The sequence below is a fragment of the Taudactylus pleione genome, unplaced genomic scaffold (assembly GCF_031769625.1).
Source record: "Taudactylus pleione unplaced genomic scaffold, aTauple2 ptg000179l, whole genome shotgun sequence".
NCBI classification, from domain to species: Eukaryota; Metazoa; Chordata; class Amphibia; order Anura; family Myobatrachidae; genus Taudactylus; species Taudactylus pleione.
In genome coordinates, this window is record NW_028284581.1 from 29762648 (window position 1) to 29780494 (window position 17847).

Consider the following 17847-nt stretch of genomic DNA (forward strand, 5'->3'; position numbering starts at 1 on the left):
GTCTAATGGACATGAATCTCATGGCCTCACAACACAAACACAAGCTTCCAGTATACAAGTCCAGGATAAGGGTCCCTGAAACAGGTTGCATGAATGCCTTGTCAGTGAAGTGGACTTACCATTTGGCGTACCTCTTCCCTCCAGTCTCTCTTCTTCCTCGGGGTCCTTCGCAAGTTCAAGCAAGATGGTGGCATGGTCCTGTTGGTAGCTCCGGCTTGGTCCAGAAGCTATTGGTACTCCGGTCTTCAAAGTCTCTCCATAGACACACCTGTCTAATTTCCTCAATGACTGGACCTGTTGTCTCAGGGTTCCTGTCTACATCCAGACCTGGTCTGTCTGTCTTTGACAGCGTGGCTCTTGAGACATCCCGCTAAAGGTCCAAAGGGTTTTCTCACTCTGTGGTCCAGACCCTGTTCAGAGTGCATAAGCCGGCCTCCGTCCGGATCTATCACCGGGTGTGGCATACATACTTTCAGTGGTGTGCTACCAGAAGCTATGACACTCAAGTTTTTCATGTTTCTCAGATTCTTGCCTTCCTTCAAGCTGGATTGGTTCTCAAACTCCGTCTGGCCTCTCCGAAAGTGCACGTCTCTGCTCTGTCCATCTGGTTCCAGTGCAGAATTGCTGCACTACTGGATTTTCACACCTTCCTTCAGGGTGTCCTCCATATACAACCGCCCTTAGTCCCTCCTGTGGCTCCTTGGGATTTGTTAGTGGTTCTCCATGCACTTCAGGAACTTCCGTTTGAACCACTGGACTCAAAAGACGTCAAATGGCTCACTGGAAAGACTCTTTTTCTTCTGGCTATTGCGTCTTCCCGTAGGGTGTCGGATTTGGGTGCGCTCTCCTGTCACTCTCCATTTCTGCTTTTTATCAGGACAGGATTGTTCTTTGGACTTGCCTTGGCTTTCTTCCCAAGGTGGTTTCTTGTTTCCACCTTAATGAGGAAATTGTAGTTCCAGCCTTCCTATCACTAGACCTCTCGGCAGGTGAGGCCTCGTTGGATGTGGTCTGTGCTCATAGGATCTACGTGGATCATACAAGTTCCATCAGGAAAACAGATTCCCTCTTTGTCCTATATGGATTTAACAAGAAGGGGTGGGCAGCTAATAAACAGACTCTGGTCAGATGGCTTTGTGTGACTATCTCACAGGCTTACTCGCAGGCTGGTCTTCCTGTGCTGGCTACTGTCTCTGATCATTCTACTTGCTCTCTGGGTCCCTTGTGGGTAGCATGCCGTGGCGCGTCTGCCGAACATTTGTGCAAGGCGGCCACGTGGTATTCTGTCCACAACTGTCTTAGGTTCTGTGCTCTTGATACATTTGCCTCTCAGAGTGTGATTCTTTCATGTACCAGTCTTCCTTCTCTCCTATCCTGCTCATGCATTGGGCATGTTAACAAAACTGATTGCCTCAGGCTGTGGGCGGGGTATAGGAGGGAAGGACCGGAGAATCCTGGAATAGCAAAATCTTAACTGTTTGGTGTCCAGTCCTCCTGTCCACCACATACACCCCATTGTCTCCCTCTGGACCCTATTGACTTTGAAGAAAGAGAGTTAACAAAGGTAAATCTACCATAACTACTCTTTTACGATGTGCCCTTGATATTAAAGGTACATTATCATCGTAATTCGCTGAAATAAGTATTTCTTTATATGCAGGAATGTATCATTATTGTGTCACTATAACAGGAGCTTTGAAAAGAGCTTGTCCCCACGATCAGTAAGAAGTAAAGTGATCGCATATGTGATCACTTTACTTCCTGCTTCTGCCGCCCGGGTGGTACTGTGCATGCGCCAGCATCTGCCGCCACATGTGCAAATGGACATCACCGTGGAGGGATGCTACGGATTCCACTTCCAAAGAAATATGTGGTAAGTAGCCCATAGGGTACAGTGGCTAATGCCATCTAAAGATGTTGTTAACTCCCAGGACCAAGCGCAGGAATGCTTGATATATTAAGCATTGAAGCAACCTCCCAAAAAAACAAAGGGGGCTTATTTTGCAAATGAAAATAGAGGATTGCAGCAGGTATCTCCAATATCTGTTGCTGTTCCTTGTAGATACATTTAGGGAATACGTACTATTTGCAGGTACTGTATGCTCCCGAAAAATTTGATAGATGTATTCCAGCAGGATCACCCAAGGTGCTGTCATGGCATCCACCAGAGATGCCCAAGGATCCCGGGACTGAGATCTGTACCTTGGAAGCCTCTTGTTGAGAGGAGAATCCATTAGATTTATGTCTGGAGATCCCCATCTGGCAACTATTTCTGCAAACGCCTGCTGGTGTAATTCCCATTCCCCTGAGTAGATACTGTGGCGACTTATGAAGTCTGACTCCCAATTGTCCACTCCCGGAATGTAAATTGCTGAAGTAGCTGGAATTTTCTGCCCAATGAAGGATGTAAGAAACCTCCCTCATTGCTTGACAGCTGCGTGTGCCACCCTGCTTGTTTATGTAAACAACTGCCGTGGCATTGTCTGATTGGATTTGCTCTAGTAAATTCCTTAGATGGCATTGAGTCTGAATCAATGCATATCGAATTGCCCTTAATTCCAGTATATTAATGGTAAGAGACACTTCTTGGACAGAACACAGACCCTGTCTCTGTCTAGAACCACCGCCCCCCCTGTTAGGCATCCGTGGTGACAATGGTCCAATCTATTACTGACAATTGGCAACCCCTGTTCAGATTTGCACCCTGTAACCACCACCGGAGAGACTGCCGGGTCTGCAGAGATAATCTGAACATCTGCCTGTTTAATTGAGGTTATGGCTTCACCCATCGATGAAGCAATTGGTTTTCTATTGGACGAGCATGAAATCTGGTGAAAGGAACAGCTTTGAATGAAGCCACCATTTTTCGAAGTATCTGAGGAAGAAACACTCTGTGACACTGAGTGTCAAAGAGAAGACCCAAAAATACAATCCTCTGAGATGGAATTAAATTTGATTTGGGGAAATTGATGATCCAGCCGAATCTCTGGAGCATACCTAAGGTAATCTGAAAATGCTGTTGCAATAGGGCTATTGAGGCTGCCTTAAGCAACAAATCATCCAGATAAGCCAACACATTTATCCCACCACTCCTGAGTAAGGATATCATGTGTGCCATAACCTTTGTAAAGACTCTGGGAGTGGTAGCCAAACCAAATGTCGAGCCTGAAACTGAAAATGCCGATGTTTCACTGCAAACTGCAGAAGATGCTGATGACCCCACAATATAGGAATATGGAGGTAGGCATCGTTGAGATATATGGAAGCCAGAAATTCCCCTACCACCATGGAACAAATGACTGACCTTATTGACTCCATCTTGAATTTTTCTAATTGGAGATAAGCATTTAACCTCCTGAGGTTGAGAATGGGACGTAAAGAAAAGACTGGAGTAGAACCCCAGGTCTTGCTCTAGTACCGGAATAATTACCCTGGAATCGGAAAGCACAGAAATTGACTGTATGAGAGCCACCTTTCTGCAACCATCCACAGGGAGAAGAGTGGAAAAGAATCTTTTTGGAACAGGACCCGCCAAATCCAAAATGTAACCACTGGTTACTATTTGACTTACCCAAAAATCCAGATTGGATTGATTCCAAGCTCCTCAGAATTTCAGTAAGCGACTTTCCAGTCCTTTGACAGTCATGTGGATTGACCTGCTGTCTTAGCAACTGGTGCCAGGAATAGCACGCCCCCTAAAGGTCCCTCTTCAGGGATCCCTAGGCACACCTCGGAAAGGCCTGAAATTTCCTCAGCCTTGAGTCCGAAAGTAACAAAACCTAGGAGACTTTGTTTTAGGTGTAGTTACAGGAAGGTAAGGACTTTTTTTTTTCTCCTGTAACCTGAGAAATTATTTTAGTTAAATCTGGACCAAACAAAGAACCTCCTTCAAAGGGCAGTGCCTCTAAAGCATGCTTGGATTCTATGTCTGCCTTCCATGTTTTAAGCCATAGCGAACGCCTGGTGGAAATGACCAAAGATTAAATATGAGACTTCACCTGAATAGTATCTATTAAAGTGTCACCTATATAAGTTATAGCTTCCAAAATGATCAAGAGTTCAAACACATCCCATGATTGAAAATCAGTAATCATCTGGTTCATCCAGGCATTTGATAGCCTTTAACACCCAGGCGCTGGCCAGAATTGGATGCAGCAAGACTTCTGACAAAGTGAATAAAGATGTAAGTACAGCCTCATTCTTTCTATACATAGGATCTTTAGGAGTTAGACTGTGTTGTAGGAATAACAGTATTCCTTACCAACCTAGCAATAGGAGCATCCACCGTGGGTGGAATTTCCCAAAGCTTGGTATCCTCTTCTGGAAAATGATAAAGACACTTAACTTTTTTTGGAATATGAAATTTGGAATCCGGTTTTAACCATGCTTATTTTAAAATTACCTCAAAATGGGAAAACGGATACATCTTTCTTCTTACATTTAAAGAAAGAAACTGAACTAGTCTCTGGCATTGCTGCTTCCTGTAGATGCAAAGTTTCCCTGACCGCATCTATCAACATAGAAACTCCTGAATCAGAATGGGAGTCACCTTCCCTGTTTGAGGTGTCTTACCAGTCATAATCCAATTCCCCTTCTTCCTGGGAAGAGGTAGCTGAAGCCTCTTCTCCAGGAAAATGCACTGAGGAATAGCCTGAACGTCTCTTAGCGGCTGTGGCCTCTGCAGACCTTGCCATTTTATTTAGGGATGTTGCCATCTGAGCGAGACACCGTCCCATATTCTGGGCTCTACCGAGGGATCAGACAAAGTAGGAACTTGAGCACAGGGTATCATATTTTTTTCCTGAGTGAAGTAATTCACCTATGGCCTCAACAATACATCTGGCCCAATTAGGCGTCACCTGCTATTCAGCCGAACCTCCCGGTATTGAAAACCCCGGTGAACAACCAGCACAAAGCGACCTTTTGGCAATGTTTTCTCACATTTTATACAAGTATAAACAGTGACTGATCCCTGTTTTTTAGAACCCTTGTCTGACACATCCATACTCAAAAAGAAAGACAAGACAAGTCTAACTAATACAGATAGCTACCTAAATGCCCATGGAAAAAGTGTAGCACTGATTGAATAGCAAAAACCAAGGAGAGGCTAATTAATACTATTCACCCATCTTGTAAATGCAAAATAAAACCCTGGGCTCTTAAAAGTCCAAATTCTTTGCAAAAACCGAAGGTAAAACAAATCTTATATACCACTGTATATTACTGCCTAAATTCCTGGGAAAAAGCACCGTAAAAGGTACTTGTATAACTATAAGCCCAGAAAACACCAGGTTAGCACACACAAGTAATAATCCTAGTTAACTGCTGATTTTGTTAGCATCCATCCCCAAGTATCTGCTGTGAGCTCTTCCACACAAAACTTCAGCCGCTCTTATCAGATTGCTGCATGGCTTTACTACAGCCGTGTGAGCTTGCTGAAAATAAAATACCGGGTTCACACAGATCTCTAATCTCTATAACTCCCACTCTGTTAGTGCTTGTTGCCTGTTGCCAGGAACTAAGCGCCCAAAGCAAACATCAAAATAAAAAAATAAAACCTAACTAAAAACTAGGACCTAGCCAGTGCATTACTTCAAGGCACTAAAAATAAGACTGAGTTTAGGATGGTAGGGGAGGGGTTATATAGGGGGTGGGAGCCAGTTTTCAATTAGCTAGTGTCCGACTCCACACCTCTCCATGCATAACCCAGAAGTAATGGCATCCCCCATATGGATGATAAAGGAAGGCAGTTTTCGGTCGATATGTTCAAATATGATTTGATAAATAGGCCCCAATGTTTGTTACTCAAAATATATCAACTATGATTCTGAAATGACCTGATAAAACACATTGGGCCTGATACTGAGTTGGTTGAAGGCCTGGCGTCTGCGTCTTACGCGAATGCCACCAACAAATTTCTAAAAATTTAAATGCCCACTTGCAGCATTTTGTGCATTTCCCGTCTTTGAATGTTTTTAGAGGCACCATCGGTCATACCACAGAAACTTGCACCAGCCCTATGGCAGGTGCAGTTTCCCCATCTCAGTATGGCCTCCTGTGTGAGCAGTTCAGCGTCTTTGGACGCAACCGCTTTTTTTTTTATATGTCCGCAACAAGCCAGTGTCTGCTTAGGCACCCCCATGTTACCTCCCAGGTACGAGCATTCAAATCCACAGACCCGGCATCCGCTGAGTAAGGCCCGTTGTTATTTATTTTTAAATATGATGTACAGGGTGTGGTATGTTAGGTCAACAGTTATCATGTCAGTACACTTTAGGGTCAACATGAGAATGTCGACAGTGGTCATGTCGAAATTCATCATGTCTACACGGATTACATGTGGACCTAACGTCCCCGGTAACCCAGCAGTCATTTACCTGGTCCCGGCAGCTGCAGCGGCTCCAGCGCAGCTTCTGGGTCCCTTCGGTCATGTGATCATCACTTCCGGCGAGGACCTCTGATGGAGCGGTGGTTTCCGTAAGTATGTTAACCCTACCCCTAGTGCCTAACACTAACTTTCCCCTTCAACCTAACTCTCCTGGCAGCGTCTAACCTTAACAATCGGTATTCTGAGAATGTCGACATTTTACACGACGGCATTTAAGATGTCGACATTCAGAGGATGTCAACATGGTCCTTGTTAGCAATGTGACTGGATCTCGATGTACATTATGTACATAGGCTGTTTCCAGCACACATCTTGCATTAATGCAATAGTAAGTAGTAGTTGCATATAGAGAGAATACTAAAAATTACTAACCATTCCATGTTTCCTTTATACTTATGCTTTTGCTGTCAATTTAAAATTAGGTATTCAACGGCCTTGAAAAAAATTGTCTTATATAAGTTTAATATGTTTTGTTTTTTATTATCAAACATTCGTTTTTAGATTATTAGCTCTAAAACCTTTTTATCCCTGACGAGAGAAATTATAATTAACTTGAAATCTCTAAAGAACTTTTGATATGTCCACCCATACCCTACATAATTTTTACCTTAGCTGGGAGTAAAACTTATTTTTTTGTTTCTTTTCTATTCATTTGCTATTAATGATTTGCAATTTCTAAGTATCATGTAATTACCATGCCAGCCACAGTCATATGACATGATGTAGTAAGCAGCAAGATATAAGAATGTCCCTCTTCTCTGCATGCTTGTCCATAAAACATCCCCCACCGCCTTTTCTGGTACTAGTTTTCCACAGTATGGAAAGTAGACTAGTCAGATGGTACAAGGGAGGAATGGATTCTACCATGGCATACTTGAAAAGAAGGGAATACATTTTAGAAAAGGGCATATGTCTGATATTTTTAAAGTGTCCATATAATTATTATCCTTAAACCTGAAAGTATGGATTTTTTTTTTTGAAGGGTGGGAAGAAACCGAAGCACCAGAGGGAACCTATGAATAACTAGGAGAACATACAAACTCCACATGGATAGTGTCTTGGTCAGGAATTTAACTCATGACCTCAGGGTTGTGAGGCAGTAATATTAGACAATGTGCCAGCTGAGCCCTTTGTTGTGGTTAATGGGTACTGTTCTTATATGTGGGTATGGTGAGCCTGATAAAGAACTCTGAGACCCTTAAGATCAGGTTATCCCCTCTTCCATAGAAAGTTGCTAAGAGACTGACTTACCTTTACTTTATAACTGAACTTCACATGAGCACATGTAGACCTGATTTACAGCTAAACGTTAAAAAGCATGCCAAATATGGACGCAAGCATTTGTTCCCATCTTTTTTGAGTTGCAGTTATTTAAATTCATAAAACTTTGCAACACAAACCTAATTATATATTGTATTTTTGTCACTGATCATTGGATGTGTCATACAATATTATATTGTTCTCTTACATTATTCTGACATCATTTCTCAAGTACAGTACACTAACATTTCATGTGTTATATGAGGAAAAATGAAACCTAACTGGGAATCAGTAGTCACCACTGTAAAACATACTTACCTGTTCTCCTTGAATGTACAGGGGACTCTCAGGGAAGAGTAAGTGTTCCTTCCATAAACTGCTCAGTTCCTAGTAAAATGGGAAAGGCTGGAAATAGTGTCAAGAATTGCGTGTTCCCAGGAGTGGGGGCAAGGACAATGGGGAAAATGTATTAAGATCTGCAAAGTGATAAAGTACCAACCAATCAGCTCCTAACTGTCATTTTTCAAATACAGCCTGTAAAGTAACAGGAGCTGAGTGGCTGGTAGTTTATCACTCTCCAATTTATCACTTCCCCAATATGACATGGTTCTATGAAAATTGAATCATTGCAACCCCATCCCTCGTCATAGACCTGTAATTTGTGGGGTGGGACGTAATGCCAAAAGAAAGACGCCCATCCCTTCCCACATCAGTGGTCAGCTGCATCTCCCCTCTGGACACCCCCAATAGGGGAGAAATCAAATGTAGGTAAGTATGCTGTTAATACTAAAGTATCTCTTCTATGCCTCAGCCAGGCACTACATAGATGTGCCTGATGTACGAGAGGCTGACAGAGGGTTCTGCCCAATCACTCAGATTGTGTTTTAGATATTCTCTGCCTGCTTCTCAGACACAGCTATCCAACGAGCAGCCGCAGTAGAAGTCTGATTGATGGATGGTACCGGACATTCACAGTATTATTGCATAAGACATCTGTTTGAATCTTAAATGATTTTCTGTGAAGCTGTTAAATTTCAGTTTTTGTTTCAAAACCCCCCAAAAATAACTCCTGTGAAGTCTAGTGGTGGTGTAATACCACTTGAAAATAATCTTTTTTGTTTTCTTTTATTACCTGTTGTAATGATGATGAGTTCACTACTTTTTTCTCATATTTTTTTTCAAAATTTCCAATATCTGGGGCAGACGCAGTCTATTAAACATTAATAGTACCCTGTAAGGTACCCTGATAAAAATGTCTATGTAAATGTTAATTTATATAATTAACTTTTTTAGGCTCTGAAGATTCCCTTTACATTTGGAACAGCACAACTAGTGTTTCCAGCACATCTAGTTCTGAATCAACTTTAAGTACAATAGTAAGTAGCATTTAGTTTGTCAGCTTATTGTATAGAGATAGTATTTACTTACTGTTCCTTATTTATTACCAAAGCATGAAATAACATTTTTACTGTTATCTTAAAATTATGTGTTAAACTGCCTTGAAACACATTGTCTTGTTTGAATTCAAGATTCTGATGTTTTTTTTATTTGTTACGAATAGATATTTTGGGGAGATCATTAAATCATTAACTGGGGCTTACAACAGGGGGCACTACTGGGGCTTACAACAGGGGGCACTACTGGGGCTTACAACAGGGGGCACTACTGGGGCTTACAACAGGGGGCACTACTGGGGCTTACAACAGGGGGCATTACTGGGGGCACTACTGGGGCTTACTACAGGGCTCACTACAGGGGGCACTACTGGGGGCAATACTGGGGCTTTACTACAGGGGGCACTACTGGGGCTTTACTACAGGGGGCACTACTGGGGCTTTACTACAGGGGGCACTACTGGGGCTTTACTACAGGGGGCACTACTGGGGCTTTACTACAGGGGGCACTACTGGGGCTTACTACAGGGGGCACTACTGGAGCTTACTACAGGGGGCACTACTTGTGCTTACTAAAGGGGGAACTATTGGGGCCAGAGCACAGATGACTTAAATTGAGGTACTAATTAATTTAACCATCTGGACTCAAGCATGAATATCCTTAAAACCTGGACTGTAATGGCTGAGTTTGGCAAACTCTGCATTAGGGTGTAAAGACCCTTATTTCAATATCTAGGTGGAGGTGCACTCAAGAGTAAAAATCAGTAACTTAAAAAAAAAAAACAGCCAAAGGTTGACAATGTACTCTATGGAGGGGCACTCAATTGAATGTCGTCAAAAATGTACTTTTAATAATATATATTAAAATATAAATTCACAGAGAAACAATGATAATACATGTACATCTATGAACTGACATACTTAAATATTAGACTATAGTCCTAATAGTAGTATAGAATTTATCCTAGAGTAGAAGAATTAGAAAATTGATGGTGGTGTTATAATTAATGGTGCCCTATTTTAATCTGCGTGTTCTACTCCCTTTCCTTCTTTATACTTGTTATATTTTGCCTCTTTCTTTTCACTAATCTGCTGCACTATATAAAGAGTTGGTGTTTACTTATAGCTTTTAGTTTCAAAGTATGTAGATCAGGCATTCTAAATAAATCATTGTTTGTTAATCAGCAGGTTTCTCCAGTGATAGAGTAAAGGTGGGTACACACCTGACAGATATATCTGCAGATGATGGTCGTTCATACACACTGAACGGCCATCATCTGCATGTGCCCTCGGGTCCCGGCGGCCAGGGGGTGTGTCCCGCCCCCCTCCTCGCGGCTGCCGCTGTGTGTGTATGGGCGGTCTGCAGACATATCTGTCCCTCGGCTGTGCAGCACAGCCAATGCGATATGTCGGTGAAAGGCAACATTCACCAACATATCGTGGGTACACACTGGCCGACGGACAGCAGATACTTTGGCGATCAATTGGTCGGCCAATGTATCTGTCAGTGTGTACCCAGCTTAATGCTGGGTACACACTAAACAGATATATCTGCAGATCGAGTGACCAGATGATGGTTGTTTGTACACAATGAACAACCATCAACTGTGTTCAGTGTGTAGGGGGGAGGGCTGTGCGGGGGTATATCCGCCCCCTCCCCGCGGTTGCCGCTGTATGCGTACGGGCAGTCTGCAGACCGCCCGTACACACTTGCAAATATATCTGTCCATCGACTGTGCAGCACAGCCAATGCGATATGTCTGTGAAAGACGTCGTTCATAGGGTATGCAGTCGGGAAGCCGGTGGACCTAATCCCGACAGCCGGCTTCCCGACTGCTTTATCCCGACGAGGGTTAAATGACAGGTGTCTAAATCTAGACGCCTGTTATTTTACAGACGCCGGGAGACCGGCGCCCGGCATCCCGATCGAAGTGATGCCTAGCGCGGACATCCAAGGTGGGGCAGGGTTAGGTTTAGGGCCATTGGGGGGGACTTAGGGTTAGGCACTCCCCCGGGAGGTTAGGGTTAGGCTAGGGGGAGGGAGGGTTAGGGTTAGGCACCCCCAGGAGGGACTTAGGTTTAGGCGGCGGGGAAGAGGGGTTAGGTTCAGGCACTTATAGGGGGGATTAGGGTTAGGCACTGGGGGGAAGGTTAGGGTTAGGCACCCCTAAGGGAGGGTTAGGGGCTAGAATTAGGTTAGTGAATGCTTGCCTAGGGACGATCTGGATTTTCATCCTTGTCGGGCAGCCGCTGTCATGATTTGAACCGCCGGCCAGGGGTCCGGCGGTAAATCATCCCGATTCCCGTTCACAGACCTATCGTGGGTACACACTTGCCGACGGGCACCAGATATATTGGCCGATCAATTGATCGCCCAATATATCTGTCAGTGTGTACCCAGCTTAACTGCACATCCTTATCAGAATGCCAGGGAAGGTAAACAGACACCAGACACCAGACTCTAGACTGTTCAACCTCATGTTTAACAGAAATTCACTAAAGGTGCATATCCACTACACGATAAAATTGAACAATTACATTATTGTTCAATCGCTGGTCGTTGCCGGCATCTGTCATCACCTGAACATGCAGGCCAACCTGACGAGATCGAGAGGTTGTACATGTTCGGGGATGAAGGAGGGTGCCTGCACTGAACGACATATCGTTCAGTGTGGGCACATTATCCACTGCACAGGATGATGAACGATTACAATGTTGTAATCGTACAGTCATTCTACACTCATGAAGTGGATCTGCACCTTAAGAATCAATGGAATTACAGTAGAACAGCACTAATTCAATTCAAGTCACACCAACTTTCGTGCAAATTTTATTCAATAGTTAATTGATTATTTGTTCCCTACCTGGAGAGAAATTGATTTTTACATTAGTTTGTAGAGCATATAAATCATAATATATAGCAAATAACTGTTTATATCTGTTAACTAATACATTAATTAATGGAGCAGACAGGCATTGATTCTCTGTATCTTGTGCCCTAACTGTTGCAAGCACTTTATTTTGATAGTATATTGTTTTTAATTGAAATTTCAGTGAAAGTACTGTGCAGTGTGAAGCACGCAATTGGAACTTAAAATATTCGATCACTGAGCCAAGCTTTCTCTATAGGAATGGCCAAATGCCAGACTGCTGAAAAATAGAACCACATTTATCTTGCAGACCAATTTTGGCTAATATTCAGTTAGTATAGACTATACAGTCCATGTATTCACTCTCACTTTAAGCTATGTTCACCAGATGAACCTCAGGACAGGCGTTCCTCGATTATTATACAGATATTAGCTTTTTATCATTGTACTGCTTTCATCATCTGGTTAATACAGCTTAGGTAGACTGCAGTAGGATAAAGAAGTGTTTATTTTGTCTTCGATTTGCTATTAATGTACTCTTCGCCTCAGCTTCAAGTGCAAAGCTTGCTGTAAAAAAATAAATAAAATAAAATAAAAAAACGCTAAAAATGTCTGAGGGTTTGCAGATTTCATAAACAAGGTTTACATATGATGGCGATAATGGGAGATTACAGCTCTAGATGAAGCAAAATACCTTTGTGAAAATAGTATTTGTAAAATTTTCACCTCCGATCTGGATATATTCTCATCCAGTATAATTGTCTGCTAGATTAATGAAATTATAGCAATGATAAAGTAATAAGTGATCCCTTCGAAAAATGCACTACTCAATTAGTGTGGGTGTTAGCTCAATCAATAGAGATATAGCAGTGGCAGTCTGCTATATATTAAAGACAAAAAAAAATGAAATTGATAGAGAGCGCCGATATTGCTTAAATTTAATTAGATATATAAACTACGTTTTATATTAATACCAAAGATAATTAAACAATATCAAAAAGTGCAAAAGTGCTTAAACTGCAACCAATAAAGTGCTTAGATAGAAGGTGTTTCAAATAGAAGACGGGAGTAATTTCCTGAAATATTTGCACAAAATATATTAGCATATTAAGAACACAGAGTATATGGACTAAATGATAAATTTATTAAATTAAATATACACACATATCAGCACCCATGTGGTGCTTAATAATGGCATTATACAGATAAGAATCTATGATCATAAGAGCATAACAGACAAAAACTTTTTATCCATAAAAACACTTAAAAAAAAAAAAAAAAGATAGAGATATAAAGAACTGAGTGTAATAAGAGTATCTGGTTAAGGATAGTGTAAGTTCATGAAGGTAAGATCATAGAGCTTCCAATGCGTTTCGTCTGGATTCTAGACTTTAAGGGGATGTGGCTCCTGTGAGGTACCTCAGTATTTATACCCCCTAACAGACAGATTAGCACCAATTTAGTTTCATTATGACATCATTTCCAGGTATAAATCATACTAACCAATAATAGTTTATATACCGGCTATTACAGGATATAATATGGGAAAGGCCAACTTTATAAGTTATAAACATTAGAAAAGAGTCCCAAATAATTAGATTTTTCTTAATGATTCCCATTTCTGGGTTAGGCGCCACTTCCGCCCTTTTCCTGTGTCTTCAACGCGCCTTACTTACGCACATGATCGATGTAATGCGCATGTACGCCAGACCGAGACTTTCAACAGCGCCCATCTTATTCTTCTGAGCTGCAGATGTACTGCACATGACACGGCCGGCACCGTCATTTCCGGCTATTCAGAATGTGAGTTCCAGAAGTAGGTAGCAATACACGGCGGACATCTTTATTCAATTAGAAAACAGGATTTTGGTACTTACCGTTAAATCCATTTCTCCGATTCCACAGGGGACACTGGAGCTTCATGACAGTGGGGTATAGACGGTGGGTTGAGTTGAGCCTGGCACTTTAAAAATCTACAAGTGTGACTGGCTCCTCCCCCTCTATGCCCCATCAACCCCAGTTTTAAAGAACTGAGCCCGAGAGGAGACGGAGAACAGACTGAAGAACAGAGAAGGAGAACAGGAAAAGAAACATCCAACATACTGACACACTACAAGAACACAGCAGGCTGCAGTGATAAACAGTCACACAATAAAAACAGACCAAACTGCAACAGAACTGAAGCAGAACAAGCAACTGAGAACAGGCAAGAAGCACTGGGTGGGCGTCCAGTGCCCCCTGTGGAATCGGAGAAATGGATTTAACGGTAAGTACCAAAATCCTGTTTTCTCCTTCATCCACTAGGGGACACTGGAGCTTCATGACAGTGGGGACGTCCCAAAGCTACCCTCCTGGGGGGGAGAGTGCTGAACGCCCTGCAAGACACTACGACCAAAATTTGAAGCAGAAGCCGCAAAAGTGTCAAATCTGTAGAAACGTACAAAAGTATGAACCGAAGACCACGTCGCTGCCCTACAAAGCTGTGAAGCCGAGACACCTCTACGTGCCACCCAAGAAGTACCCACAGAGCGCGTAGAATGCGCAGAAATGGATACCGGCGGTGGTCGAGCAGAAGCAACATATGCCTGACGAATAGTCAGACGAATCCACCTGGCCAAAGTTTGTTTAGACGCAGGCCAGCCACGCCGATTAGCATCATAAAGGACGAATAGAGCCTCTGATTTACGTAGCCCCTCAGTACGGGACACATAAATGCGAAGTGCCCGAACCACATCCAAGGAGTGAGAATCCCCAGAAGAGTCCGACAACGCTGGCACTACAATCTGCTGATTCAGATGAAAACCCGAGACCACCTTGGGCAAAAAGGAAGGCCGGGTACGAAGTTCCGCCCGATCTTCGTGAAAAATCAAGTAAGGGGAACGGCAGGACAAGGCTCCAAGTTCAGACACACGTCTGGCCGAAGCCAGGGCCAATAAAAGGATCATCTTCCAAGTCAAATACTTCAATTCCACCTCCTGCAAAGGCTCAAAGGTGGATGACTGAAGAAAAGATAAAACAAGATTCAGGTCCCAAGGAGCCGTGGGTGGCACAAAGGGAGGCTGAATTCTAAGTACCCCTTGAAAAAAGGTCTGAACCTCCGGAATCAGAGCTAGGCGACGCTGGAAAAAAATAGAAAGAGCAGAAATCTGCACTTTAAGCGATCCCAAGCGTAACCCCGCATCGAGGCCTTTTTGAAGAAAAAGAAGAAGACGTGGTAAATGAAAAGAGGAAGTGGAGGATCCACGACCTTCACACCAGGAGATATAAGCCCTCCAAATGCGATGATAATGCGCTGATGTTACCGGTTTTCTAGCCCTAAGCATGGTAGGAATGACCGACCTAGGAACTCCATGGCTTCTTAGGATGGCGGTCTCAATAGCCACGCCGTTAAACGAAGCCGCCGTAAATCCGGGTACACACATGGACCCTGTTGTAGAAGGTCCGATCGTAGCGGAAGAGGCCAAGGTTCGTCTGCCAGAAGGAATAAAAGATCGGAGTACCAAACCCGACGAGGCCAATCCGGAGCCACTAGGATGACGGTGGACGACTCTCGTTTGATACGCTTGAGAATCCGAGGGAGGAGCGGAAACGGTGGGAACAGGTACACAAGGCTGTACAGCCAAGGGATCAGTAAAGCATCCGCTCCCACCGCTGCCGGATCCATGGTCCTGGAGCAGTAAAGGGGTAGTTAATGATTTATCCGAGATGCCATCAGGTCTATCTGTGGCTTCCCCCATCTGCAAACCAGTTGATGAAAGACCTCGGGATGAAGGGACCACTCCCCGGGATGAAGATCCTGACGACTGAGGTAGTCCGCTTCCCAGTTGTCGACCCCCGGAATAAACACTGCGGAAATGACCTCTACGTGTCTTTCTGCCCACAGAAGGATGCGACTGGCTTCTCTCATTGCCATCCGACTGCGGGTTCCCCCTTGGCGATTTATGTATGCCACTGCAGTGGCGTTGTCGGATTGTATCCGAACCGGAAGTCCTCGTAACAGAGGAGCAGCCTGTATCAAAGCTCTGTAGACTGCCCGCAGTTCGAGAACATTGATTGGTAAGAGGGACTCCTGCTGCGACCAAAGCCCCTGGAAGTGATTGTCCAGAACCACCGCTCCCCATCCGCGGAGGCTGGCGTCCGTGGTGACCAAGGTCCAATTCCAAATTCCGAAGCGCCGACCCGCTAACAGATGCTCCGTCCGAAGCCACCAGTGCAAGGATATGCGGGTCCGGGGAGACAGACGCACCAGCCGATGCATCTGTAGGTGGGACCCGGACCACTGAGACAGAAGATCCAGTTGAAATATTCTGGAGTGAAATCTGCCGAATTGGATGGCCTCGAAGGAAGCCACCATTTTCCCCAGGAGACGGATGCAAAGATGCACAGATACTCTCCTGGGTCTGAGCACTAGACGAACCAGCTCCTGTATGGCTATGGCCTTGTCCCTTGGCAAGAATATACGAAGCAGAACAGTGTCTAGAATCATTCCTAGGAACTGAAGTCTCTGGGACGGCATCAACTGAGACTTCTGGAAGTTCACAATCCATCCATGTTGAATGAGAATCTGATGTGTAAGGGACAATTGGTGTAAAAGGACTTCTGCCGTCGGAGCCTTGATGAGTAAATCGTCTAGGTACGGAACTATCGTCACCCCCCGAGAGCGCAAGTGAGACACCATGACGGCCATCATTTTGGTGAATACCCTGGGAGCTGACGAGAGACCGAATGGCAGGGCCTGAAACTGGAAATGAGCTTCCCTGATGGCAATTCTGAGGAAAGCCTGGTGAGGAACCCAAATTGGGACATGCAGATAGGCGTCCTTGATATCTATCGACACCAGAAACTCTTCTGCCTCTAGTCCCGCAATGACAGAATGGAGAGATTCCATCTTGAACCTGTGAAATGAAAGATACTGGTTCAAGGATTTCAGATTCAGAATGGGTCTGACTGACCCATCTGGTTTCGGAACCACAAAAAGGTTTGAGTAAAACCCTTGTTGTCTTTGTGCAGTGGGAACCGCCACAAGGACCTCGGCCAGCAAAAGTTTCTCGATCGCTTGACGCAAAATTAGTTGCTTCAAGGGATCGACGGGCAAACCTGTTGTAAAATAACGCCGAGGAGGAGTGAAAGCGAACTCGATCTTGTACCCTTGAGATACCGGATTTCGAACCCAAGTGTCTGGAGAAGTCCGTCTCCAAACCTCCGAGAAACGCTGGAGGCGAGCCCCCACCTTCGGATTCCCGAGATGGGATGGGAGCCCGTCATGCCACAGGCTTGTCTGCTGGCTTGGGATCTGGACGGCGGCCAATATTTGCTTGACGTCCTCTAGCACGGCCTCCTCGCCCCGCTGAAGACGAACCTCGCGATCGTCCCTGAAATCTTGCCGATGCTCGAAAGGAACGAAAGGAAGGTCCCCTAAACGAGCGACGCGGAGGAGGTGCTGATGAAGGTAGAAAAGTACTCTTACCTCCAGTGGCCAGCGAGATCCATTTGTCCAGCTCTGGACCAAATAAAATATCGCCTGTGAAAGGAAGAGCTTCCACTGCTCTTTTTGACTCCGCATCCGCTTGCCAGGCACGAAGCCAAAGTGCCCGGCGAGCAGAGACCGCCGAAGCAGAAATCCTAGCGCCTACCTGGCCGATATCTCTGGAGGCGTCTCCTAAGTATACAGCAGACTCCTGAATATGTTCTGCCAAGGTAATCAGATCTGCCCGCGGAGTGCTGGATCTAAGACCCTCAGTCAATTGTTCCGCCCACTTTTCCACAGCCTTGTTGACCCAAGATCCTACCAAGGCCGGCCGGAGAAGTGCACCTGCGGCCGTATAAATGGATTTCAAAGTGGTTTCTAATCTCCGCTCTGAGGTTTCCTTCAGTGTAGTAGCTCCTGGAACAGGTAACGTGGTCTTCTTTGACAACCGAGAAACCGAAGAATCCA

At 44.4% G+C, this 17847-nt stretch overlaps 1 protein-coding gene across 2 annotated transcripts in view; it reads left to right on the forward strand.

Moving 5' to 3' along the window:
* Positions 1 to 17847, forward strand: part of RTTN (rotatin) — a 368340-nt gene that overhangs the window by 242179 nt on the left and 108314 nt on the right. For both annotated transcript variants that reach the window (XM_088475926.1, XM_088475927.1), the window contains one exon: positions 8942 to 9024. In XM_088475926.1, the coding sequence (XP_088332052.1) occupies positions 8942 to 9024 (83 nt within the window). The remainder of the gene's footprint in view (positions 1 to 8941; positions 9025 to 17847) is intronic.